At 40.1% G+C, this 27,180-nt stretch overlaps 1 protein-coding gene across 2 annotated transcripts in view; it reads right to left on the bottom strand.

Annotated features, from left to right (window-relative positions):
* The window catches only part of TRAPPC9 (trafficking protein particle complex subunit 9), an 832,591-nt gene that overhangs the window by 785,686 nt on the left and 19,725 nt on the right, over positions 1-27,180 (bottom strand). For both annotated transcript variants that reach the window (XM_084622016.1, XM_084622015.1), the window contains exons 3-6: positions 15,757-15,902; positions 13,419-13,547; positions 10,398-10,424; positions 1,057-1,178 (exon numbers count right to left, since the gene is read on the bottom strand). In XM_084622016.1, the coding sequence (XP_084478142.1) occupies positions 1,057-1,178; positions 10,398-10,424; positions 13,419-13,547; positions 15,757-15,902 (424 nt within the window). The remainder of the gene's footprint in view (positions 1-1,056; positions 1,179-10,397; positions 10,425-13,418; positions 13,548-15,756; positions 15,903-27,180) is intronic.

The following is a 27,180-nucleotide window of genomic DNA, read 5'->3' as shown; positions in this document are numbered from 1 at the left end:
TAATTCTTTTACTTTTTCTTTAATTAAAATTCTTCTTCTAAGAACCTGATTGCTTTTTCATTGTTCTTAAGATCCAAAGATTTGGGTCTGTGTTCACCTATGCAAGAAAGAGGGTGTAGGGCTTGGGGGGATTTTGGGAGGAAAGACATTTCCAAGTGGGCTCTTTCCCTGCTATATTTGTTAGACGCTTGGTGGTGGCAGCAATAAGGTCCAGGGACAAAAGGTAAAATAGTTTGTACCTTGGGGAAGTTTTAACCTAAGCTGGTAAAAATAAGCTTAGGGGGTTTTTCATGCAGATCCCCACATCTGTACCCTAGAGTTCAGAGTGGGGAAGGAACCTTGACAAGGTCAATGATAGAACTATATGCATGAATATTCAAAAGTGTAACTGTGCCCACCAATTAACAGAAAATTTCCCCAAAATAACTAGCATTAATAAAAGCACTTTAATTAGTATTTATTTTTAGAGGGGTGTATGAACGTAATCTACAGACCTTACAGTCTAAAGGCACAAGTGGTACAGTACATAGTACAACTCAACAGAACACCATAGGGCTTGTCTACACTTATATTTTATAGCGCTCTAACTTGCTGGCTCAGAGGTGTGAAAGATCACCCCTTTGAGCGCAGCAAGTCTGAGGCTCCCAGCGCTCTGAGCTAATCCCCTCGTGGAGGCAGATTACCAGCTCTCTCCCAGCATTCGCGCGTGATCACACTTGCATTTCAAAGCACTCCCGCAGCAGCGCTTTGAAGTTTCTAGTGTAGCCATGCCCATAGTTTGAGGTTGGTCCCTTATAGTGTGAAGGCTTAACCAGAATTCTGAAATGGCCAGATCCTCTATCAGAAAGCAGTCTCTGTATTCCATCTGTGTGCTGTACTGTTGTAAGTTACTCATGTTTCTTACAACATTATTGTACCCTTACACAAATGAAAAGAATGTGCCAACATTTATATGTACTTTAAGGCAGGTGATCTTTAACACCAACTAAAAATGCATTGACAGTATACTGGAATTGATGCATGTATGGTAATTTTTCATAATGAACATAAGATTACCTTGCTGTAGTAAGAAATGGCCTCTTTATATTTATCTATGATGTCTTCAGGGCCAAGACAGTTCTTGGCACGTCCTATTTCAGCACTGGTATCTGCATTTATACCATTGGAAGTGAGGGCACCTACAGTAGAACAGAGTAAGGAATGACCAGGAAGCTTCTAGTTAAAACTAAACATATCTAATATGCTAAAATACAAAATAGGTTTCAGTGAAGTGTACATAATGAATAAATAAAGAAGCCATATCCTGGCTGAGTGACAAATGACTGGAGAATATTATGCCTTACTAAAATGAACTAAAAAATTAATTCACTCATAAAAAATGCAAACAGGAGATATAGCTATCTGGTTATGAAAGAACATTCAATATATGAATTTATGGTCTCCTATACCTATCTGGATGTTCAGACTTTGTTAAAAAAGGGGGGGGGGGGGTTACTTCAAGAATTAAATAACCATAGCCCATTCAAAATGATACAATTTAACTTTGAGAAGCTTTCCATTTGTATGGTTTATGTTTTATTTTAAATTTTATATTTTTAAAAGTTTAGTGCAAAACAATTTTACGTAACAAATTTCATAAAATCTACCAGATGGAATCACTATCAAAACACTTGGAAAGCCTTTAAAATGAACTTCTCTCTTTCATATACCCAACCTCAGAAAACCATAGGAAAACAAATAAGCCTTGCAGCACCTCCTAAAGGACATCAGATCTGAGCCTGTCAGACCAGGGATACAGGAAGCAAGCTCACATCCTGAGGGCTCCCTAACCAAGCACATATTGCAACCAGCCCCCTCCAACTCTCTGGCCTCCCTCCAAGCCTATTTAATCATTAACACCTGTTATTCCCCTTCGCTTCATCTCTTTCCCAAAAATTAAAATAAAGGGTTTGTGTCAAAGAAGGGGAAATTTAAGCAATGAGATATTGTGCCCATACCACCCTAATTACCCCCCTAATTCCTTTGCTTGTATGTTTATCCTTGTCCATTTGTGTTTTGTCTTTTTAAGCTGCAAGCTCTTCAAGGAAAGGGACCATATATCCCATGGGTTTAAGAGTCCAGCACAATAGGGCCCGAAACCTGACTGGGTTCTTTGGAGGCTCCCGCAATACAAATAATACTAACAAACAATAACCATTGCCCTTGCTAAGAATTCAAAGAAGCTCTTCCTATTTAGAGTAAACTATGGACCTTAATAATGAAACTATCATTATTATAACTGGAATATTGAGCAATTTTCAAAGTTTGTATTTTAGAAGTTATATCTTTAAATACAACAGAATTTTACTGTACAAATCCATTTAGCATGTATTTACAACATTTTGTTTTTTTCATGCAACATGATACTAGTATATATGATACTATATGTATTTATTAAATAGGAACATATAGCTCTGGAGAGTTTTATAAATGTTTTACAGCTCCAAGTCAATTAGAAACATCATTTTATACAGAAGTCAGTGATAAGAAGCGGTACAGATTTACTATTTTGAAAATCTAAAAGCTGAAACAACAATTTCTGTAAAGTCCTTTTTAACAGGATGTCTTCACAATTGTCAGTTTAGAAAACAGAATTATAACTTATTTATATAAATTTGCATGATATATCATACATACAACATAAACATTGAATAATCAATAGTGATCCAGGTGTAAGCGCTCTTAAAATTTAGCAGTGGACTAAATTTTGGTTCCAGTGATGTTTATTGGCATAATATAAAAACATTCGAGTATTTTTCAAGTCAAATATTCCAATTACTGTGTTTATGTAACAGCCTAAAACCAGAAGAAAATGTTAACAAGCTGGAATGGGGAACAGACCCTCACACAAAATCCAGTATACAGTCTCAATGTGAAACCATCCTGAACATCAAACAAATTGTGTTAAGTTTTTAATAAGTTGTTCAGAATTCTGAAGATCTAATATAACGATGGTATTTCATTTCCAGGTAAAATAATAATTTTATTGCTACACATTCTACACACCATGTATGTTTCATTTATGAATTACTGGCCTCCATGTAACAACTCCTTCACCATTAAGAGTCAATACTGGATCTATGTATGTTTCACTCTGGATATTATTGCATACTTGACCAAAGATGGAAATCAAAAGTTTGAGGTGACAGAAAAACCATCCATTACAAATAATGATAGGACTAATGATTACTTTGCATCCCCCATTAGTAACCAGTGGACAATCATAGATAAACATGTGAGAACTGATGAATTAGTTAAAATTGTACATCAAGTTTTCAGAGTATGATTCATTTGGATAAGATATTAATATTCACAGGCCTATACTCCAACTTATTCTACCAATAAAATATCAAAATATTGTGCAAAATTATACTGAAGGGATATTTCATGAGAGAACTATTTTGATATAGTTGATCAGTGTTCGAAAAATCCACTCATTAGTTGAGAGAAAGACTTTTTCCCTAGTGAACGGAGAAGACCTAAACTATCAATTTTAGCAGAATTATCTTACTGTTGCAAAGATTAAATTTCACTCACATTTGAAAGATAAGTGATACAGTTTCATCTTTCTGAATCTGTAGGCAGACAATTCCAATATTTCTCTGCTGCTAAAAGTTTTCCCACACAGCAGCAGAGTAAAATTAAGATGACTGGTCATTTTCACTAAAAACACTTCAGATACCGGTGGACAAAAAAAGCAAGGCAGCCTTGGACCATGTCGGTTTCATAACACTACTGAGGAAAGCTACCAGAAAATAGATACCAAAGTTATTCAAACAGCAGATCCTCCCCAGAATAGATGCTGGGAGAGAGATGAGAAGATAAACCTTTTTCTTCCCCTCCCCATTTTTGCAAATCTCAAGAAGATGGAGGAGTAGAGTGTATGTCAGTCTTGCTGGAGCCCTAGACATAACCAAGAGTATGAACCAGAGTAGGCCTAGGCAGTATAGTAACACACCAGGTATTGGCTAACTAAGTAAGCACGTTCCTTACCAGAGAGAATGGTACAGAAACACCTACAGTTCTCAAGCAACTGTGTAAACAAATTCCCAAGAGATTGTACAGGAAAACATTGACCCCTCATAAGATAAGAATGTGATGACAGGATAATGGATGAGGATGTTTTGTTCTAACTAGAAGGTACAAGGTATAAAGGCGGTACATGCCTGATTTTGTTAGTTAACACTTAACTTGTTTGTATCAATGTATAAAGGGGGCACCTTTGTATCAGCCGAGGGGACAGCATCCTGTTATGCCGACTGAGCCTTTACCCTGTCATAGGAAAACCTCTGTTAGTGTCCCTGTGACCAACTGGACAGGGCACTAGTACTGTGCTTTGCTGACAGTAAACTTGGCCAAGCATCTTTACCACCAAATGAGCCTGTAGACTTGCTTTACACTGGAGGCTTCAAGAACAACACTAACAATTCTGCAGCACCAGCAACACTCTGCAGCACTAACATGGAGAATAGTCTCAAGGTCCTGGAGTGTTAGAAGAGACTCCTTCCTCCCTTCCAAAAAAATAAAACCCAAGGGCACCATTAATAGAATTCCTAGCACCCTATCCCTTGCCAACAATGAGAGATGGGGCAATGGGCTTCTCACCAGGGACATCACTGGTGAAGGCCCACCATATCTACCTCTGACTAACTGGTTTAGTCCTCCAGTCAGTAGAGGTCTTAAATTTTTGAATCTTAGTATCAGACAGTGGTGATATCAGGTATCAGGAGGAGAAGGACCTTGGAGTATTGGCTGATCACAGGATGACTACAAGCCGCCAATGTGATGTGGCCGTGAAAAAAGCTAATGCAGTCTTGGGATGCATTAGGCAAGTTATTTCCAGTAGAGATAAGGAGCAGTAGCTGTCATATCTCAACTTAAGTAAGGCTTTTGATACACCAACTAGAGAAGTATAGCCTAGACGAACCTATTATAAGGTGGGTGCACAGTCGGCTGGAAAACCATATTGCGAGAGTAGTCATTAATGGCTCAAAAATCAAGCTGGAAGTGCATATCGAATGGGGTCCCACAAGGATCTGTCCTGGGTCTGTTTCTGTTCAATACCTTCATGAATGATTTGGATAAGGATATACAGAGTATACTTATAAAGTTTTCAGACAGTACCAAGCTGTGAGAGGTTGCAAGCGCTTTAGAGGATGAAATTCAAAAAGTACAAATGCAAAAGTATTACAACCTAGGAAGGAATAATCAACTGTCAATCAAACAAATACAAAATGAGAAATGACTGCCTAGGAAGGAGTACTGCAGAAAAGGATCTGAGGGTTATACTGGATCACAAACTAAATATGATTCAACAATACAGTACTGTTGCAAAAAAGCAAATATTCTGGGATGTATTAGCAGGAGTGTTGTAAGCAAGACACCAGAAGTAATTCTTCCACTCTACTCTGCACTGATAAGGTCTCAACTGGAGTACAGTTCTGGGCACCACACTTCAGGACAAATTGGAGAAAGTCTAGAGGAGACCAACAAAAATGATTAACGGTCTAGAAAACACGGTCTATGAGGAAAGATTGAAAAATTTGGGTTTGTTTAGTCGGGAAAAGAGAAGACAGAGGGGACATAACAGTTATCAAGTTTGTAAAAGGTTGTTACAAGAAGGAGAAAGAAAAATTGTTTTTCTTAACTTCTGAGGCTAGGACAAGAAGCAGTGGGCTTAAATTTCAGCAAGGGAGATTTAGGTTAGATAGTAGGAAAAACTTAACTGTCGGGTAGTTAACCAGAGGAACAAATTACCTGTAGAATCTCTGTCACTGGAGGTTTTTAAGAACTGGTTAGACAAACAGCTGTCAGGGATGGTCTAGAAGATAATACTTAGTCCTGCATCAATCCAGGAGACTGGACTAGATGACCTATTAAGGTTCCTATATTTCTATGATTCTATATACTTGGGGAAAATCAATATTGTAAAAATAGAGCTGTTAAAGCTAAAACAGCCTTTATCCAGACTTTTATGGTAGTAACTGAGAAAAAAAAGTGAGCAGTAGATTTCAAGTCACTGTCAGGCTAGCCTGAACTGACACGAAATTTAAAAGAAACCACATGGGGAGCACAAAAATAATACTTTTTTTAAAAGCTCTGCTCCGTCTTCAGCTTTTTGGTCAGATTCTTCTCTCCTTGTGTTATAACTGTGATTCTACAATTTGTATTCAATGGTTTAATTTGTGCTGTTAAGAATGAGCTGAGAATAATGTTCTGAATAAAAGACTGCTTTGATAAGAAAATAGGGAAATAAAGATTCCAAATTACCTGAAATAAAAAATAAAGCCCTTTTACTAGATGCAGCCGCAGATGGTTATGAATGAAGTTATGAAGATAATAAAGCCTTAAAGCCAATAGAGATATCAAAACAGAAGAGGATTAGTAATATAAAGAATGAACCAACACAAAATACTGCCAGAATACAGTAGTGTTTATAACAGAATGGCTGACAATCTCTAGGATCTCTGAAATTTCTTCAAGTTGATGAACTGAAGGAGATTCAGGAGCTCACTTTCAAAAAAAAACCTGAGACACAGAAGGCAATCTTGATGGGATTATATGTCCTAGTTCAAAATTAAGAAATAAATTCAGAACTGTAAGAAAAATTTCACATTTTCTTCCAGTAATCTAAAATTAGATACATTTTTAAAGGACTAGAGTTTTAAGTAATATTAAATTTTATCTTGCCTCTCTCTGTCTCTATTTTTATATATGTATATAAAGAAAGAATAATAAAATCTTGTTCTACAAGGGTAAACACTACATATAACTATTTAGATGCATTATAGAGAATTTTTGCGTTCCCCTAAATCATAAATAAAGCATTGATCACTAGAAGTGACAGGATACGAGACCCACAATTGGTCTGATCCATTGCAGCATCTCTTACGTTCCTGACAATGCACCCACTTTACCTAAGTCAAAGTCATTCATTTCAAGAATGAGATTCTACCTGCCTTTATTCGGTTTAAATACAGAAAAGGGCAACAAAAATAATTAGGCGTATGAAACAGCTTCCATATGAGGAGAGATTAATAAGACTTGGACTTTTCAGCTTGGAAAAGAGACTACTAAGGGGGGGATATGATAGAGGTCTATAAAATTATGACTGGTGTGGAGAAAGTAAATAAGGAAGTGTTATTTACTCCTTCTCGTAACACATGAACTAGGGGTCATCAAATGAAATTAACAGGAAGCAAGTTTAAAACAAAAGAAAAGGAAGTATTTCTTCACACAATGCACAGTCAACCTGTGGATCTCTTTGCCAGAAGATGTTGTGAAGCCCAAGTCTAACAGAGTTCAAAAAAGAACGAGATAATTCATGGAGGACAGGTCTATCAAAGGCTATTAGCCAGTATGGGCAGGGATGGTGTCCCTAGCCTCTTTTTGCCAGAAACTGGGAATGGGCAACAGGGGATGGATCACTCGATTACCTGTTCTGTTCATTCCCTCTGAAGCACCTGGCATTTGCCACTGTTGGAAGACAAGATACGGGGCTAGATGGACCTTTGTTCTGATCCAGTATAGCCATTCTTATGTTCTTCTCTCAAAAGAGATCACACACTACTTTCCTTCATTCCAGTCAAATTTACACTTTCACAAAACAGAGTAACAGAGGTGGAATTGAACATGTAGAATCCTCCATAAGAAGTTCTACAGCTTAAGTTACTGCAAACAACCCGGCTTCCACAAGCCATGAGGAAAAAAAGCAGTGGTGGCACTCTCCCCTTTTATGCCTCCAAGCTTAATCCATGGGCACAGGCTCCCCTCCAACTGCAGAATTGAAGGAGAAAATTGGGATCTTACATTCTTACATCAATTCCCTTTGTGAGAAAGCTTATTTAGTAATAAAAGCTACTGAAGAATCCCTAAACCAAAAAGTGAATACTGTTTAGACATCTACAGAGCAGCACTAACCTCATATGGGAACAAATAAGATACTGTTCATATGAAAACTACTGGACAATTTTTCATTTAATTCTAAGCAACTGAGCTATGAACAGCTGTCGAGAAAATAGAGAAGAGTGATCTTCACTTAAAAATAAAACTTTAAACAGTGACTGAAACTATTTGAAATGGTCGTTTCAATTTAAGGTGACCCATTTGGCAGTTTCACTGTATCATGTGTTTATTTTTAAAGAAAGTAACAGACAGTCTTTATAATCTGTACTAGTTTTAAAACAATGGAACATTCCAACTGTCATTTCTATATAAAACAGCCCTTTTTCAGCTTATTTTGGATATCTTCATTTTAAAACAATTGTTCCCAGAAAAAATTTATTTGCATATGAAAAACTGAAATACATTGGTAAGGTGTTTCATATTACATTAACTGGGGGCAAGGAAAATTATGAAATTATAATTAAATATATTTAAAAGAAGAAAGTGAACTTTTTGTTGCAAAGTGCTCAACCACTCCTGCTACAGAGCACCAGGGTAGAAGTATTTTTCATTAGTGCTTATGTAACAAGCCGCCTTTAGGTTGTGCTGCAAGTCTCATTTCTTCAGCTGGCCTATTCTGAACCATGTTTACCGCATACCCACTCTTGTACCTGTTCCTTTTTTCTTCTTCTATTCATATTGCTGTCATAAATATAAAGGAAAGGGTAAACCCCTTTGAAATCCCTCCTGGCCAGGGGAAAGCTCCTCTCACCTGTAAAGGGTTAAGAAGCTAAAGGTAACCTCACTGGCACCTGACCAAAATGACCAATGAGGAGACAAGATACTTTCAAAAGCTGGGAGGAGGGAGAGAAACAAAGGGTCTGTGGGTCTGTCTATATTCTGTCTTTGTCGGGGATAGACCAGGAATGGAGTCTTAGAACTTTTAGTAAGTAACCTAGCTAGGTATGTGTTAGATTATGATTTCTTTAAATGGCTGAGAAAAGAACTGTGCTGAATAGAATAACTATTTCTGTCTGTGTATCTTTTTTGTAACTTAAGGTTTTGCCTAGAAGGGTTCTCTATGTTTTTGAATCTAATTACCCTGTAAGATATCTACCATCCTGATTTTACAGGGGGGATTTCTTCATTTCTATTGACTTCTATTTTTATTAAAAGTCTTCTTGTAAGAAAACTGAATGCTTTTTCATTGTTCTCAGATCCAAGGGTTTGGGTCTGTGGTCACCTATGCAAATTGGTGAGGCTTTTTATCCAACATTTCCCAGGAAAGGGGGGGTGCAAGTGTTGGGAGGATTGTTCATTGTTCTTAAGATCCAAGGGTCTGGGTCTGTAGTCACCTAGGCAAATTGGTGAGGCTTTTTACCAAACCTTGTCCAGGAAGTGGGGTGCAGGGTTTTGGGAAGTATTTTGGGGGGAAAGACGTTTCCAAACAGCTCTTCCCCAGTAATCAGTATTAGTTTGGTAGTGGTAGCGGCCAATCCAAGGACAACGGGTGGAATATTTTGTACCTTGGGGAAGTTTTTGACCTAAGCTGGTAAAGATAAGCTTAGGAGGTTTTTCATGCAGGTCCCCACATCTGTACCCTAGAGTTCAGAGTGGGGGAGGAACCTTGACAATTGCTAAATGGGAATAGATCCCACTGAAATGGGTTGGGTGGCTTGCACCACAGCTATTGGGTTTGTCATAGTGCCAGATGCCTTGATAGTGTCCAGGTGAGTACTGTATTTATGTCTTGATGCATTCTATTTGGTTTTTATTGTCTGATACTCAGATGTCTCAAGTGACACCTTGTGAATAGACTAAATAAACGAATCCCAAATCACATAATTTTGGTTTAACAAACAAGCTACAATTTGTAAATCCTCTTTTGTCATCAACAGCCTTTTGGTGGTAAACCGAATGCTGCTTCAGAATTTGAGCAAAGTAATTACTGAAACAGAAAAAAACCCACAGGACTAAGAATGCTAGGAAGACACTGTCTTGAGAACAGAGTAAAGTCAACATTACTGCTCTAGAAAACGGCACTAAACCGCTACCTCACAGCATTACTAAAAATGTAACTGGGGGGGGTGGGGGAAATAATCAAGGAGTTCTTGTAAGTACATGGAAAGAGAAAGTTAGGCCAGATTTCTAGCCATTCTGATGTTATTTAGACAGTGTTCTCCAAAATCCATATGATCATGACAAAGTCACAGGTTCATATTTTTAAAAATGCCTATCAAGTTTTGGATAAGTGACTTGATATATCTTGGGCCTGATTTTCAGAAGTCCTGAGCATCCACAAAACTAAGAGTCAAATCAGGCCCACGCTTTATCAAACTGATACCAAAAACTGAGGCACAAAGTCAGAAACAATTTTGAAAATTTAGCTGTAACCATCCACACAGATGCAAAACAAGTAATAACAAACCAAAAAAAAAGCTTACTGTCAGAAAACAAGCAAAAAGACAAAGTACCTGGGTCAATGAGAACTTCTTGTGCCCCTAGGAGGAGAGAAAAAAAAATGATTTTTTTCAGCCTTAAAAATATAGCCAACATAAAGTACACTATTGCAATATATTTTACAACTATTATCAGTCATGAGCAGAATTACAGGAAAATTATTAAAATCCAGCAGACATTCCTGTTTAAAACTTGAATGAAGTCATAGCACATCAATTGTCGTTTCATTACAACATATTTACCATATCCTGTACCTATATTAAATGTTCTTTTTTAAAAAAAATTCAGAAAACAGTTATTAGTTTTAAGACCAAACCAAAAGCAATTAATATTTTTCTTGAATTTTTCTTGATATTTTAGAGTCATCTCCTAGTAGATCTTAATTTTTAGTCCCCCCACCTTTTTTTTTTTTTTTTGTTAGCAAGGTTCCATAAAACAGTCTCCCTGTAAGTGCTTGAATATAAATAATCCTGTTTTACTCTGCCAGCATGATATTTTCCTAATTGGGCTATTAAATTATCAGATGTAATGCTCTTCTAGGAGCACACTTAAATAATTGTAGAGTATTTAACACACAATTACTACCATTAGGACCCTTATACTTTTTTCATGTCTTCTTACTTTCTTTAAAAAGATCATCCCATTTTTCTGAGATTTTTTAATGGACTCTACCATCACAGAGCATGGCTCTTCAGAAACTGTGAATGCATGTTGGTGGTAGACTTCAGTCAAGGTTGGGTAGCAGAAAGAAACGCTCCCTACCTCTCAAGAACTCCATGAGATTCTAATATGAGATGTTGGGTAGGCCTTACACAAAACAACTCAAACCATTTATGTCAAATATATGGTAAAAGGAGATAGCATTTGAGAGAATAGACTATAATTTTTTTTTTAAATAAATACAGCATCCTGTTGCTCTCGACCTTGGAGAAGGTAATTGAAATGTCAAATGAGGGCTTAATAGCCCCAAATTATTGGTGTTCTTTATCCAATAGCTTGTACTTCCTTAAACTGATTCTCAGCCTCTAGACCAGACAGGTAAACTAGAGATTTAAAAGCTACGAGAAAACTGGAATTAATTTTCTATATCTAATTCTATAAGGCTATTTTACTAGTCACCTTTAAAAATGCAAGAAATCAAACAGAAATGCAACTGAAAAAGTAAGAAACTTCAGACAGAAAGGAGTTGCACAAACAGTATGTATTAAAGAGGAAACAACGGTCAGAAAACCTTACAGGAGATAGATACAAAAATGGGTACAAAGTTTGTGTTGTAATCAGACCTTTATATATATTTTTGGAGAGATGGTTTGGGATCAGGATGTAGTACCTGTTCCGACAAAGATTAGAATCCAACTATTTAGGCCCCAAAATGACAGCAATAATAACTGGAGCTAGTGAACGATATCTTGTGGACTGTAAAATAACCGCTCTAGATTAAGATGTGTGTTCCTGAAAGGTATGGAGTGAAGAGAACAGACTGAATTAAAATACTAGTTGTCTCTATGAATAAAAGTTTTTTACTTGATGCAGAGAGTAGCTTATTGAAAAGCTTTTAAACAAGAAATTTAAGAAGTTTTATATTTAACAGTGTATTAAATATACAACTTGCAGAAGTGACTGGAAGACACTGCAAATTATTAAATTACAAAACAACAAATGAAGTAGTAATACATCACAAAATGTATTTTGTTCAGTTATTCTGACAACTATCACTTAATTATGATAATATACTTTTGTAAAAATAAGTTTTAGTAACGAGACCTCACTGCAACATCTATTATTAAGTCTTTGTTGAGAAGCGAAGAGAGCCACAACTGTGTGCTTTGTGAGTGAGATATCATCTTGTCCAACTTGTAAGACTCATTTTAACAGGTTATGGGACCAGCTGGACAAAACTTTATTTACTTAAATGACAAATACCTGGTGTAATTTTTTGAAACATGCTCTTTTACTGTAAAGTTGAAATGTCAATACATATAATTTGTAATTCATTCTTTGAAACTGCAAAATAAAGGTTTGCTAGTTTTTGATATGTCGATTAAGTAAAGCTATTTTTACAAGATGGAATTAGTTCTGATCACAATTTAAAAACAAATTTATGATCAGCTATTAGACAGGATGGGCAGGAATGGTGTCCCTAGCCTCTGTTTGCCAGAAGCTCGGATTGGGTGACTGAGCAAGGATCACTTGATGATAAACCTGTCTGTTCATTCCCTTTGGGGCACCTGCCATTAGCCACTATCAGAGGACAGGATACTGAGCTTGATGGACCCAGTCTGACCCAGTATGGCCGTTCTTATGTAAACAAGGGAATGGGGATTTTGTTTTGTTTTATTTTTTTAACTCTAAATAGCAAGCAGGCACTCTCTCCAAGGAAGGTAACCCATTTCATAAAAAGCTATACAATTAAAATATTTACAACTAACATACAAAAGTCTTACAATGGCAAGTTGTCAGTTTCCTGACTGGTGTTTAATTTTACAACCAACATTTTAATAAAAGACCTACTAAATGGGCTTTGTTTAAAATTGATATTATAATTCATACAAGTAACATGCATTATTGGCAGAGTATATATGCAAGGTTTTAAACAAAGTGATAGGGTCTTCCAAACAAGTCTTTGAATAAAGAACACCAAAAGCCTTTGGATACTGAACATACCCTTCTTATCCTTATCAACACATATATCCCTCTCGCACCATTTATATAATTTCTGAAAATTGCCTGTGTTTTTCCATGCTGAATGATTTTTTCCAAATCTTAAGTAGAATCCTGGTCTTAACACACAACCAGAGAAATTTTGAACAAATTCTCTCTCTATCTCTGGGTAAGCTCATTTCTTAATATCATTACAAAACCATAGGATTTTTATAATAAAAAATAAATCTTCTAACAAAAAAAATGTAGTTCAGTTTAATACCATTTTTACTCTTGTGTGAAATTCTTATTACACATGGGGTAAAAGACTATAGATTACAGGTTGCCATTACTAAGCATCTGGGAAAAAAAGTCAGAACAGAAGCCCCGTTTACCTGGTCTGTGTCTGTTGCCTGCCTCAGCAGGAAGAGAAGTACCTTGTGCCCTACGAACCCCAGCTTTCCCTCCTGTGCCACCAGGGTAGTGATAGATAACTGATGCGGAGCATAAACCTTCAAGAGCAGCTGGAGATTAAAGATAAATAAATATTTAATTAACAGAATCAATTCATTACATGACATGAAGTATTATACTTTATAATCCTATAAACAGAGCCTCAAAAACCTCACTCTGCCAGGGGCACCCACAGAAATTTTTCCCATTGCAAATCCCTGCAAAACCATCCCCGCTGTGCCTACCGAGGTCACACCACACTCCGTCCCTCTGCCTTCAAGCGTGTCCAGCCCAAGTGCAATCTCATTCCCCATCCCTGAGAAGGAACATGGTCGGCTGGAAATGGATCAAAGCCAGGCAGGACCCCAGAGGGGAGCCCTGGTACAGAAGCCAGCCCCACAGCAGCGGCAAGGGGGATCAGTGCTATCAACCCCACTGCTTAGTGTGTTCAGCCAGGCTTGGCTCTCGAGCCCCTCATCACGATGGAGGGACCACAGTAGTGCTGAAAGTCAATGCACAGGGGCTACAACGCAACTCTCTCAATTTTGGCCCCATGGATCTCTCCATCATGATGCTTTCAGCAACCTCTAACATAAAGAAGGGGCCACACCTGTCTGGGCAGTGGGGTCGCCAGCCCTGCTCCTCCTTGCCATGGTCAATGATACGCACCAAGTGTAACAGGCGTATGGCTGCACATATACCACTGCACCCATTTTACTTCAGGAGTAAAAATGTTGCCTGGCTCCTTCCCGTGCCAGAACAGAACATTCTAAGTACCATTGTTCCTTTCTCAAAAGAGGAAGGAAAAAGACAGGAAGTAGAGTGGCTGAAGCTGACAGATCTTTTGCAAGAGGGGAGCCATGAAGTAAAATAACCCAAAGACGTGTCTGTGGGGGTATGTCTACACTTAGCTGGAGGTGCAAATTCCAGCTTAAGGATATATACCGCATGCTAGCTCCAATCAACCTAGTGCACTAAAAATAGATTGTAGGTATGGCAGTGTGAACAGATAGCCACCCTAAGTACATACTTAGAATCTTGGATAGCTAAATACTTGAAGTAGCTAGCCCCTTTTGCCACTTGTACTGTTGCAGCTATGCTATTTTTAGCTCAACCGCTTGATCAGATCTAGCGTGGATACGTCGCATTGCACCAGAATTTACACCTCCAGCTCAAAGTGTATACGTATCTTAGAGGAGCTGAAGGAGAAGCAAAGAGCAGAGCAGCAGGAGCTGCTAGTGATTTCTCTACATGGATGATGTAAAGGTCCAGAAAGCATGACCTAGGAGGGAAGATTGAAAAAAACTGGATTTGTTTAGTCTGGAGAAGAGAAGACTGAGGGGGTACATGATAAAAGTTTTCAAGTACATAAAAGGTTGTTACAAGGAGGAGGGTGAAAAATTGTTCTTGTTAACCTTTGAGGATAAGACAAGAAACAATGGGCTTAAATTGCAGCAATGGAGGTTGGACATTAGGAAAAAACTTCTTAACTGTCAGGGTAGTTAAACACGGGAACAAATTGCCTAGGGAGGTTATGGAATCTCCATCATTGGAGGTTTTTAAGAACAGGTTAGACAAACACCTGTCAGGAATGGTCTTGTTATTACATAGTCCTGCCTTGAGAGCAGGGGACTGGACTAGATGATGGATTGAGGTCCCTACACTTCTATGATTCTACAGAGGAATGAGAATCAGCAGCTAAGAGTCCAATGACCACTTGTGCACCTAGGAGAAAAGGCAACAGCACCACAACAAAAAAAAAAGGCCTTCAAAGAGGTGAAGCCTAGGGGCCAAAACTGATTTGCATGAGGTGAAAGTATGGTGAAGGTATGGTCAATGTAAGTTAAATATATGTGGATTTGGCAGCCACAGGGGCATACATTTTTTCATCCAATCTTTACTATGCCTCATATAGGTACGATTTGAAACATTTTTCCCCACACCTATTTACCTGAGGACTAAGATCACCTTTTTAAAAACAGCTATTAAACAAGTCATACATAATTTAGTTATGCTACAGAAGCACATATTTTATATTTCAAATATGCTAAATTCTCACTTTCTATAACAAACAGTATTTTCCTTGCATTCTTAGTCACATCCTAATTATTTTGGCTTGATTTTCAAGTCACATTTTATTGGATTTTTTTAAGTGTCTTTTAAGAGCATTTAATTGCTGCCTTTTTATATTGCAGCAGGAAGGCTACAAAAAGCTACCATCATTTGCTTCATACCAGAATCTTAAAGCATTTGAGTTTTATCAGCATCAATTAAGCCTACCTCCAAGCCACAAAAAGTCATTTACAGACCGCAGAAATTCCACAGCCATATGATAATGTACCAAGGAATCTTGTAACATCCCAGCTTGTAGACACAGATCACCAACATGTTTCCGCATCCGACCTTGACAACGTTTCTTATAATGTCTGCAATATAAAAGATAGTGTATAATTACTCACACAATACCTCCATCCCATGAGCTGAGAAGGCACTGAGTTACTTGTTTTTATTCTTCCATCTCTAATTACGTATCACTGAGACATTAAACATGGCTGTGATGTTATTGACATGAACTGTGATCGTGTAAATTACTGTTGCAACCAAGGTCCTATAGTAGCACCAAATCTTGTACAAAGGAGGTCAAGTAAGGTGTCTAAAGAAAGTAAGGTGACTATAGTAATTTGCTGGTTATGATTATGCTGTCTGTATGTTTATCATTTTTGTATTTGAAGTTATGAATATTGGCTATGTACTTGTATCTCAATGTGTTTGATTCTAAGCACCCTCAGTGACGCATTTGGTCAGCTTCTTGAGAATGGGCACTTACTGAGAATAATCCTATCAAGAAACACTTAACTGACAATGGACTTTGGGAGATGCCAATCCACATCTGCGCTTTCCTGTGAACGTTCAAACTAATATGTAAACAATGGCATCTGCCTGCAAAAAGCTGAATCATTCATGGACATGTGAATTGCCCAGGTGGCTACAAACTCCATCTAGGTGCTGTGACTTTGCAAAGAAGAACGAAGGGGTTTCTGCCCACAAGAGAATATAAAATGCCCTGGAAGCCTCTCCATTTTGTCTTCAGCTGGCTCAAGAGATGGCCTCTCCACCCCAAAGAGATGCGAAAGAAACTGGGACAAAGAATTATAACTAAGGGGGTGTGAGTGATTGCTGGACACAGCCATAAACCACAATGTTGGTCTGAAAAGGATTGGGCCCAGATTAGGAAGGAGTCTAGTCTGTGAAAGAAGCTTATTGGGACATCTTGAGGGTGAGATTTACCTGTATTCCGTTTCCTACTTTATTAGGCTTAGACTTGCATGTTTCTTTTTATTTTGCTTGATAAACTTACTTTGTTCTGTCCATTATTACTTGGAACCACTTAAATACTACTTTTTATACTTAATAAAATCACTTTTGCTTATTAATTAACCCAGAGTAAGTAATTAATACTTGGGGGAGCAAACAGCTGTGCATACCTCTCTATCAGTTTTATAGAAGGCAGACAATTTATGAGTTTATCCTGTATACGCTTTATACAGAGTAAAACAGAGTTATTTGGGGGTTTGGATCCCATTGGGAGCTGGGTATCTGGGTGCTAGAGACAGGAGCACTTGCCAAGCTGTTTTAAAGTTAAGTCTGCAGCTTTTGGGAGGGTGGTTCAGACCCTGGGTCTATGTTGGAGCAGACTGGCATATCTTGCTCAACAAGGCAGGAGTCTGGAGGCCCAAATTGGCAGAGAAAATGGGCTCAGAGGTAGTCTCAGCACAACAGGCGACAGTCCCAAGGGGGTCTCTGTGACCGAACCCGTCACAATGGCAATCCACCCTCTAACACTGAGCAAACAGCCCAACATCAACTATAACCAGTGTACTGGGCAACATGAAAAATAAAGACCAAACATCCTCAAGAAATATTGAGATATATAGACAACATATATTCTGAATATATAGCACTACTGTATATAGAAAGCCTTCCTTTCAGAGAGAATAATTTTACTTGTAAATTACGAAAGAGAAAAATGCTGATAGAAATAGACAGATCATTCTTTTCATGTTCTAGTAATTAAATATTTGCTCTGTAGAACTAATAGCCTGTTAAAATAGCACACAACTTATTTTTTTCTGTGAGGAGACGGATTATCTATGGATTTGTTGCAGATCTAAGCTTCTTCCCACTTTCACTCACACTTTCAGCCTCCAGGACCGATACTGCCACCATCATTTCAGCCAAGAGCTGAATGGGATTCTCTTCAAAGACCACCTATACCACTAACTAAAAGATCAGCTAGAAAAATAGCTTTCGAACAACACAAGGCATTCAGTCCCATCTCTCTCCCCAACCGCCACAAATAAGGAAGCTACAAGGAACAAGGCACCTTGCTGAAAATTTTAAACTAAATATATGCTTCAATACAGTCAGCTACAAGAAAAGTAACTAATCTGGATAATGGATTCTTGGTATTGATGCTAGCCTTCCTTAACCAGAACTTCTCAGAAAGAAGTTGGTGAATGGAACAGATGCAAAGTAACAAATATATACTTCCCCCATGAGACTCCTCATGCTTCAAGACAGGAGACAAATCATTCACTTTCCAAGAAGAGACTTCTCCTCTCAAGGTACGTCTACACTGCAATAAAAACCCGTGGCCGGCCTGTGCCAGCAGACTCTGACTCACGAGGCTTGGGCTGCGGGACTGTTTTACTGCAGTGTAGACTTGCAGGCTTAGGCTGGAACCCAGGCTCTAGGACCCTACGAGCTTCGAGGTTTCCCAGAGCTTGGGCTCCAGCCCAAGCCCTGAAGTCTACACTTCAAACAAACAGCCTTAGAGCCCAAGAACCGTGAGCCTGAGTTGATTGGCACTGACCAGCCACAGGTGTCTAGTTGCTGCGTAGACATACCCTCAGAGCCCCTCAGCAAATCTCCACACATTCTGCTCTGCCTTCAAGCACACACCTAGGTATTCTATAGACTGAAAATATTTGCACCACCAATAATTAAGCTTTTTTTCATTTGAAAGATTGAATAAAACTGTCACTCATCTACATTAAATTTGTAAGTACACACAAATCCTAGTGCTCTAACATTAGAGATTCTTCCAATATGAATATATTATTCAGACACAATTCTCAGTGTTTCTAGTATCTTCTCTCCAAGGTTAAATTTCTTCAAGTTATTTAAGTCTTTACTCTTCTTCCATGACCATGTCTTACTGAGCAGCAAGGTGGATTTGGTTTAAATCAAATAGATTTAAATCATAATTTAAAATCACTGGTCAGGAAGACTTGATTTAATCATGGATTTCTACATAAAAGTTGTCATAAATATAAAGGGAAGGGTAAACCCCTTTGAAATCCCTCCTGGCCAGGGGAAAGCTCCTCTCACCTGTAAAGGGTTAAGAAGCTAAAGGTAACCTCGCTGGCACCTGACCAAAATGACCAATGAGGAGACAAGATACTTTCAAAAGCGGGGAGGAGGGAGAGAAACAAAGGGTCTGGGTCTGTCTGTATGCTGCTCTTGCCAGGGACAGAACAGGAATGGAGTCTTAGAACTTTTAGTAAGTAATCTAGCTAGGTATGTGTTAGATTATGATTTCTTTAAATGGCTGAGAAAAGAATTGTGCTGAATAGAATAACTATTTCTGTCTGTGTATCTTTTTTGTAACTTAAGGTTTTGCCTAGAGGGGTTCTCTATGTTTTTTTAATCTAATTACCCTGTAAGATATCTACCATCCTGATTTTACAGGGGGGATTTCTTTATTTCTATTTACTTCTATTTTTTATTAAAAGTCTTCTTGTAAAAAACTGAATGCTTTTTCATTGTTCTCAGATCCAAGGGTTTGGGTCTGTGGTCACCTATGCAAATTGGTGAGGCTTTTTATCCAACATTTCCCAGGAAAGGGGGGGTGCAAGTGTTGGGAGGATTGTTCATTGTTCTTAAGATCCAAGGGTCTGGGTCTGTAGTCACCTAGGCAAATTGGTGAGGCTTTTTACCAAACCTTGTCCAGGAAGTGGGGTGCAGGGTTTTGGGAAGTATTTTGGGGGGAAAGACGTTTCCAAACAGCTCTTCCCCAGTAACCAGTATTAGTTTGGTGGTGGTAGCGGCCAGTCCAAGGACAACGGGGGGAATATTTTGTACCTTGGGGAAGTTTTGACCTAAGCTGGTAAAGATAAGCTTAGGAGGTTTTTTTCATGCAGGTCCCCACATCTGTACCCTACAGTTCAGAGTGGGGAAGGAACCTTGACATGGTGGCACAGTGGTGGGAATAACCTGAAATCATTTTGAGATCCAGTTGAGATTTTTTGAACTAGAAATACAGATTTTAAAAAGGAAATTTTTTTTTCTTTGGAACGGAAGTCCAGAAAGCAGTTGAAACTGAAAGCAGATTGTTTTTTCTCTGCTTTGTGGCCAAGCAGAGACAAAGGGAACATGAAAGACAGATAGAACTCATGCAGCTGAAGAAGGAACAAGAAAGGGAGGCAGAACAACACCAAGCGGCTGCTCACAGGAGAGCTATGGAAGCGAGGGACAAAGAACTGGAGGAGAAGGAAAAAGAGAGGAAGTATGTGGAGGAGATGGAGAAGATAAAGGCTCAGCAGAATATCCCAACAAACCCTAGTAATCCTTCTCCAAGTACCACTTCCCATCCCAGAAAGTTCCCCACCTACAAGGCAGGCGATGATACTGAGGCCTTCCTAGAAAACTTCAAAAGGGCCTGCCTTGGGTACAACATCTCTACTGACCAATACATGGTAGAGCTGAGGCCGCAGCTCAGTGGACCCTTAGCTGAGGTGGCAGCTGAAATGCCTGAAGAACACATGAACAAGTATGAACTGTTTAAATCCAAGGCAAGAGTCAGAATGGGGATAACACCCGAGCAGTCTCGTCGGAGGTTCAGAGCCCTAAGGTAGAAACCAGACATGTCATTTACCCAACATGCCTACCACATTGTGAAACATTGGGATGCCTGGATATCAGGAGCAAGTGTTGAATCTCCAGTAAATTTGCCCTTCCTAATGCAAATGGAACAATTCTTAGAGGGTGTTCCTGAGGAAATAGAAAGATACATCCTAGATGGGAAACCCAAAACTGTAATTGAGGCAGGAGAGATTGGAGCCAGATGGGTGGAGGTGGCAGAGAAGAAGAAAACTGGTCGCAGTTGGAGCGGAGACCAGAAGGGACCACCCCAGACCACACCCTATTCCCGGGGGCCGCCCAAAGCCCCACCTACCTCCCAAAGAACCCTCCAGACCCCTTATCGTCCCACCACCCCATTCTCCAGCAACCCTCCTCGCCCCAGTGACCCGTCAGCTGGACGATGTTTTAAGTGTAACGAGCTGGGGCATGTAAAGGCCAACTGCCCCAAGAACCCCAACAGATTACAGTTCATTGCACCGGAATCACACCAGAGGTCCACAGGCCCAGATACCTCCCAGATACCCTTGGAGCGGAGGGAAACTGTGAGTGTGGGCGGGAAGGTGGTCACCGCGTGGAGGGACACCGGAGCACAAGTGTCAGCTATCCATGCTTCCTTAGTGGACCCCAATTTAATCAACCCAGAGATCCAAGTGACGATTCAACCCTTCAAGTCCAACTCTTTCAATTTGCCTACAGCCAAGTTGCCTGTCCAGTACAAGGGCTGGTCAGGAATGTGGACTTTTGCAGTCTATGATGATTATCCCATCCCCATGCTGTTGGGGGAAGACTTAGCCAATCATGTGAAGCAGGCCAAGAGGGTGGGAATGGTCACCCGCAGCCAGGCTAAACAAGCCGTGAGGCCTAGCTCTGTTCCCGAAACTTCTATCAGGACCCAGTCAGAGGTGATGGACCTGGACCCCAGGCCAATGTCTGCAACAGCAGTAGTGGATCCAGTCCCAGACACCCAGACGGAACCAGTCCCAGAACCGGAACCAGCCGAACAACCAACACCAGACCCCGTGCCAGCACTGAATCCAGTACTTGCAACCTCAACACCAGAGGGCCCCACCGAACCTGAACTGGCAACAGCCGATAACTCTACACAAGAGGCTCAGCCGGAGCCTGAATCCCAACATAGTGCACCAGCGGAGAGCGGTTCACAGTCAACAGAAACAGCTCCATCCCTTATATCGCTTCCAGAGGGACCAAGCCTAGGTCCCCAATCCAATGAGGGACTGATGTCTCCAGCATCAAGGGAACAGTTCCAGACCGAACAGAAAGCAGATGAAAGCCTCCAGAGAGCGTGGACGGCGGCACGGAGCAACCCACCGCCTCTCAGCTCTTCTAATCGATCCAGGTTTGTTGTAGAAAGAGAACTTTTATACAAGGAAACTCTTTCTGGTGGACACCAGGAAGACTGGCATCCTCAGAGACAGTTGGTAGTTCCAACTAAATACCGGGCCAAGCTCTTGAGCTTAGCCCATGATCACCCTAGTGGCCATGCTGGGGTGAACAGGACCAAAGACCGTTTGGGGGGGTCATTCCACTGGGAGGGAATGGGCAAGGATGTTTCTACCTATGTCCAGTCTTGTGAGGTGTGCCAAAGAGTGGGAAAACCCCAAGACCAGGTCAAAACCCCTCTCCAGCCACTCCCCATCATTGAAGTTCCATTTCAGCGAGTAGCTGTGGATATTCTGGGTCCTTTTCCGAAAAAGACACCCAGAGGAAAGCAGTACATACTGACTTTCATGGATTTTGCCACCCGATGGCCGGAAGCAGTAGCTCTAAGCAACACCAGGGCTAAAAGTGTGCACCAGGCACTAGCAGACATTTTTGCCAGGGTAGGTTGGCCCTCCGACATCCTCACAGATGCAGGGACTAATTTCCTGGCAGGAACTATGAAAAACCTTTGGGAAGCTCATGGGGTAAATCACTTGGTTGCCACTCCTTACCACCATCAAACAAATGGCATGGTGGAGAAGTTTAATGGAACTTTGGGGGCCATGATACGTAAATTTGTAAATGAGCACTCCAATGATTGGGACCTAGTGTTACAGCAGTTGCTCTTTGCCTACAGAGCTGTACCACATCCCAGTTTAGGGTTTCCCCCATTTGAACTTGTATATGGCCATGAGGTTAAGGGGCCATTGCAGTTGGTAAAGCAGCAATGGGAGGGATTTACACCTTCTCCAGGAACTAATATTCTGGACTTTGTAACCAACCTACAAAACACCCTCCAAACCTCTTTAGCCCTTGCTAAAGAAAACTTACAGGATGCTCAAAAAGAGCAAAAAGCCTGGTATGATAAACATGCCAGAGAGCGTTCCTTCAAAGTAGGAGACCAGGTCATGGTCTTAAAGGCGCTCCAGGCCCATAAAATGGAAGCATCGTGGGAAGGGCCATTCATGGTCCAGGAGTGCCTGGGAGCTGTTAATTATCTCATAGCATTCCCCACCTCCAACCGGAAGCCTAAGGTGTACCATATTAATTCTCTAAAGCCCTTTTATTCCAGAGAATTAAAGGTTTGTCAGTTTAAGCCCAGGGAGGAGACGACGCTGAGTGGCCCCAAGGTAATGTGAAGGGAAATGTGGTGGTGGTGTGAAAGAGGTGAACCTCTCCATGACCCTTGGGCGTATGCAGCGACAGCAGATCCAGGAGCTGTGCACTAGCTACGCGCCAACGTTCTCAGCCACCCCAGGACTGACTGAACGGGCATACCACTCCATTGACACAGGTAATGCTCACCCAATTAGGGTTCAACCTTACCGGGTGTCTCCTCAAGCTAAAACTGCTATAGAACGGGAGATCCAGGATATGTTACAGATGGGTGTAATCCGCCCCTCTGAAAGTGCATGGGCATCTCCAGTGGTTCTAGTTCCCAAACCAGATGGGGAAATACGTTTTTGCGTGGACTACCGTAAGCTAAATGCTGTAACTCGCCCAGACAACTATCCAATGCCACGCACAGATGAACTATTAGAGAAACTGGGACGGGCCCAGTTCATCTCTACCTTGGACTTAACCAAGGGGTACTGGCAGGTACCGCTAGATGAATCTGCCAAGGAAAGGTCAGCCTTCATCACACATCTCGGGCTGTATGAATTTAATGTACTCCCTTTCGGGCTGCGAAATGCACCCGCCACTTTCCAAAGACTTGTAGATGGTCTCCTAGCGGGATTAGGAGAATATGCAGTCGCCTACCTTGACGACGTGGCCATATTTTCGGATTCCTGGGCAGACCACCTGGAACATCTATAAAAAGTCCTTGAGCGCATAAGGGAGGCAGGACTAACTGTTAAGGCTAAGAAGTCTCAAATAGGCCTAAACAGAGTGACTTACCTTGGACACCAGGTGGGTCAAGGAACTATCAGCCCCCTACAGGCCAAAGTGGATGCTATCCAAAAGTGGCCTGTCCCAAAGTCAAAGAAACAGGTTCAATCCTTCTTAGGCTTGGCCGGTTATTACAGACGATTTGTACCGCACTACAGCCAAATCGCTGCCCCACTGACAGACCTAACCAAAAAGAAACAGCCAAATGCTGTTCAGTGGACCGGAAAGTGTCAGAAGGCCTTTAACAAGCTTAAAGCGACACTCATGTCTGACCCTGTACTAAGGGCCCCAGACTTTGACAAACCGTTCCTAGTAACCACAGAGGCATCCGAGCGTGGTGTGGGAGCAGTTTTAATGCAGAAAGGACCTGATCAAGAATTCCACCCTGTAGTGTTTCTCAGCAAAAAACTGTCTGAGAGGGAAAGCAACTGGTCAGTCACTGAAAAAGAATGTTATGCCATTGTCTACGCTCTGGAAAAGCTACGCCCATATGTTTGGGGACGGCGTTTCCACCTGCAAACCGACCATGCTGCACTAAAGTGGCTTCACACCGTCAAAGAAACTAACAAAAAACTTCTTCAGGGGAGTTTAGCTCTCCAAGATTTTGATTTCGACATCCAACACATCTCAGGAGCTTCTAACAAAGTGGCTGATGCACTCTCCCGTGAAAGTTTCCCAGAATCAACTGGTTAAAATCGTCCTTGAGATGTGGACAATATTGTTAGTCTTTATGTACTTGGTAGTATATTTAGAGATGCATGTGTCTTATTAACTCTGTTTTTCCTAGAGCTCCAGGAAGAAATCCCAGCCAGTGTTTCACCCTAGCTGAGATTTGGGGGGCGTGTCATAAATATAAAGGGAAGGGTAAACCCCTTTGAAATCCCTCCTGGCCAGGGGAAAGCTCCTCTCACCTGTAAAGGGTTAAGAAGCTAAAGGTAACCTCGCTGGCACCTGACCAAAATGACCAATGAGGAGACAAGATACTTTCAAAAGCGGGGAGGAGGGAGAGAAACAAAGGGTCTGGGTCTGTCTGTATGCTGCTCTTGCCAGGGACAGAACAGGAATGGAGTCTTAGAACTTTTAGTAAGTAATCTAGCTAGGTATGTGTTAGATTATGATTTCTTTAAATGGCTGAGAAAAGAATTGTGCTGAATAGAATAACTATTTCTGTCTGTGTATCTTTTTTGTAACTTAAGGTTTTGCCTAGAGGGGTTCTCTATGTTTTTGAATCTAATTACCCTGTAAGATATCTACCATCCTGATTTTACAGGGGGGATTTCTTTATTTCTATTTACTTCTATTTTTTATTAAAAGTCTTCTTGTAAAAAACTGAATGCTTTTTCATTGTTCTCAGATCCAAGGGTTTGGGTCTGTGGTCACCTATGCAAATTGGTGAGGCTTTTTATCCAACATTTCCCAGGAAAGGGGGGGTGCAAGTGTTGGGAGGATTGTTCATTGTTCTTAAGATCCAAGGGTCTGGGTCTGTAGTCACCTCGGCAAATTGGTGAGGCTTTTTACCAAACCTTGTCCAGGAAGTGGGGTGCAGGGTTTTGGGAAGTATTTTTGGGGGGAAAGACGCGTCCAAACAGCTCTTCCCCAGTAACCAGTATTAGTTTGGTGGTGGTAACGGCCAGTCCAAGGACAACGGGGGGAATATTTTGTACCTTGGGGAAGTTTTGACCTAAGCTGGTAAAGATAAGCTTAGGAGGTTTTTTTCATGCAGGTCCCCACATCTGTACCCTAGAGTTCAGAGTGGGTTTCAAAGGGGTTTACCCTTCCCTTTATATTTATGACAAAAGTGCATTCTTGTTGGCTGTTATCTTAATATATCTTCACAACTCAGATAGGTGGAGGTTTCATTTTTAGAAGGTACACACTGTACATTTTTAAGTGACTTATTTTGAAAACTTTTCAGACGAGTTTTACAGCTATATCCCAATATCCAATTCAACAGGTTAATCATTAACATTTGGAGGATTTTCTTGCCATGCTGTATTAGGAGGAGATCACCACCAGACAGACATTTAAATTGTTTTATTTAACTAAAACAACGTTATATATTCTGGATTTTTTTCTTCAGCAGCAAACATATATTTTAACAAAACAAGCATATGAATTTTTGAATTTAGTTAAACGTTCAAGTTTTTTAAAATCAGGTTTTTGTTAAAACTGCTTTTAACTAAAATAGTTAACTTTTTTTTTAAAAAACACAAATTCAATCGACTATGTCAGCCAGGTCAACATGAGAAACTTAAAATATTGGCTTCTGTAGCTAAACTCAGTTGTCTTCACCTTCATTTTCCTGTTTGTTCATAATCAGGAAAAGAAAAACAAGCTTTCCTGCTTTTTCAGGTCCTAAGCGATTTCTCAGTTTGGAATGAATTAGTCCAAAGGAAGAAAATAACTTTCTACACTGGCAGAAGAAGCTACTGCTGTTAAAAGTGAGATCATCACTTCAACAGTCTCTGAATCCAAGTGCTTAAGTGACTTCCACCAGTTCATTCATGTGACTTTGTTCAGAACATCAGCAAACATATTTCTTGACTGGTTCTTATTCCCAAACTGGGATTCTTTTACGGCCTGCTGCCATGATAGGTTTTCCCTTCTAGTGAGAGAATTGTATGGTAGACCTCAAATCAGTGAAGGCTACACTCAGAAAGACTTCAAGACTTCTGGAATATGCTGCTCAAACAGTTTCACTTTTGTTTCTATTGCCTGTCCCTCCCTTCTCACATTTCCAGACTTCTTCTCTTTGTCCAGATCTATTTCGCCCTCAACAATCTTCTATTCACTGAACTTTTTAAAACTTTGCACTTTTAGAGAGGTAAGGGATTGACTTTGTGTACACAAATTTGCAGAGGGAAAACAGGGTTGAAGTCTTATTTCTCACCTCTACATATTTATTTAAAAACATTTTTGCTGTTAACAAGCATGTTATCTCTGGGGAGATAATCCACAGTCTGAGAATTGCAAAGCTAAGCATCTCTGATGGTATCTTCTAGACTGAGCACTGCGTTCCATTGGGTGGATAGAAAGATTATGTAGGTTAATCTATACAGAAGCCCCTGGAACCCCATAAAATTTGATCCCTAATCCATGAACTGTTGGGACTCATTTACAAAACTTTTCTTAAACATTACATAAATCTATTCTCATACTGTAGAATTAGAATTAATAATCCACAATGAAATATCTTTGAGCTATAATAGTTTTAATTAAGATACATCTTAAATAAGTTTTTCCTCAAAAAGCATTTTATTAAAAAAATTGATTTTTTTTAATTTAAAAAAATCATTGATTTTTATCTACCCTGCAGAGCAGCTTTTTTTTTGGATGCCTCCCACTTCTCCATGTTCAGTGCCAGCAGAGATTTATTTTACACTTTCTGATCTGTGAACAGCCTTTCTTGAAAGCTCATCAGCTGTTCCTGATACTTTCCATTTTTCAGAC

This window comes from Lepidochelys olivacea, assembly GCF_965140295.1.
Source record: "Lepidochelys olivacea isolate rLepOli2 genome assembly, chromosome: 2".
In the NCBI taxonomy this organism is placed as follows: domain Eukaryota; kingdom Metazoa; phylum Chordata; order Testudines; family Cheloniidae; genus Lepidochelys; species Lepidochelys olivacea.
The sequence above is the reverse complement of the archived record's forward strand: the minus strand, read 5'-3'. Positions and strand labels throughout refer to the sequence as shown.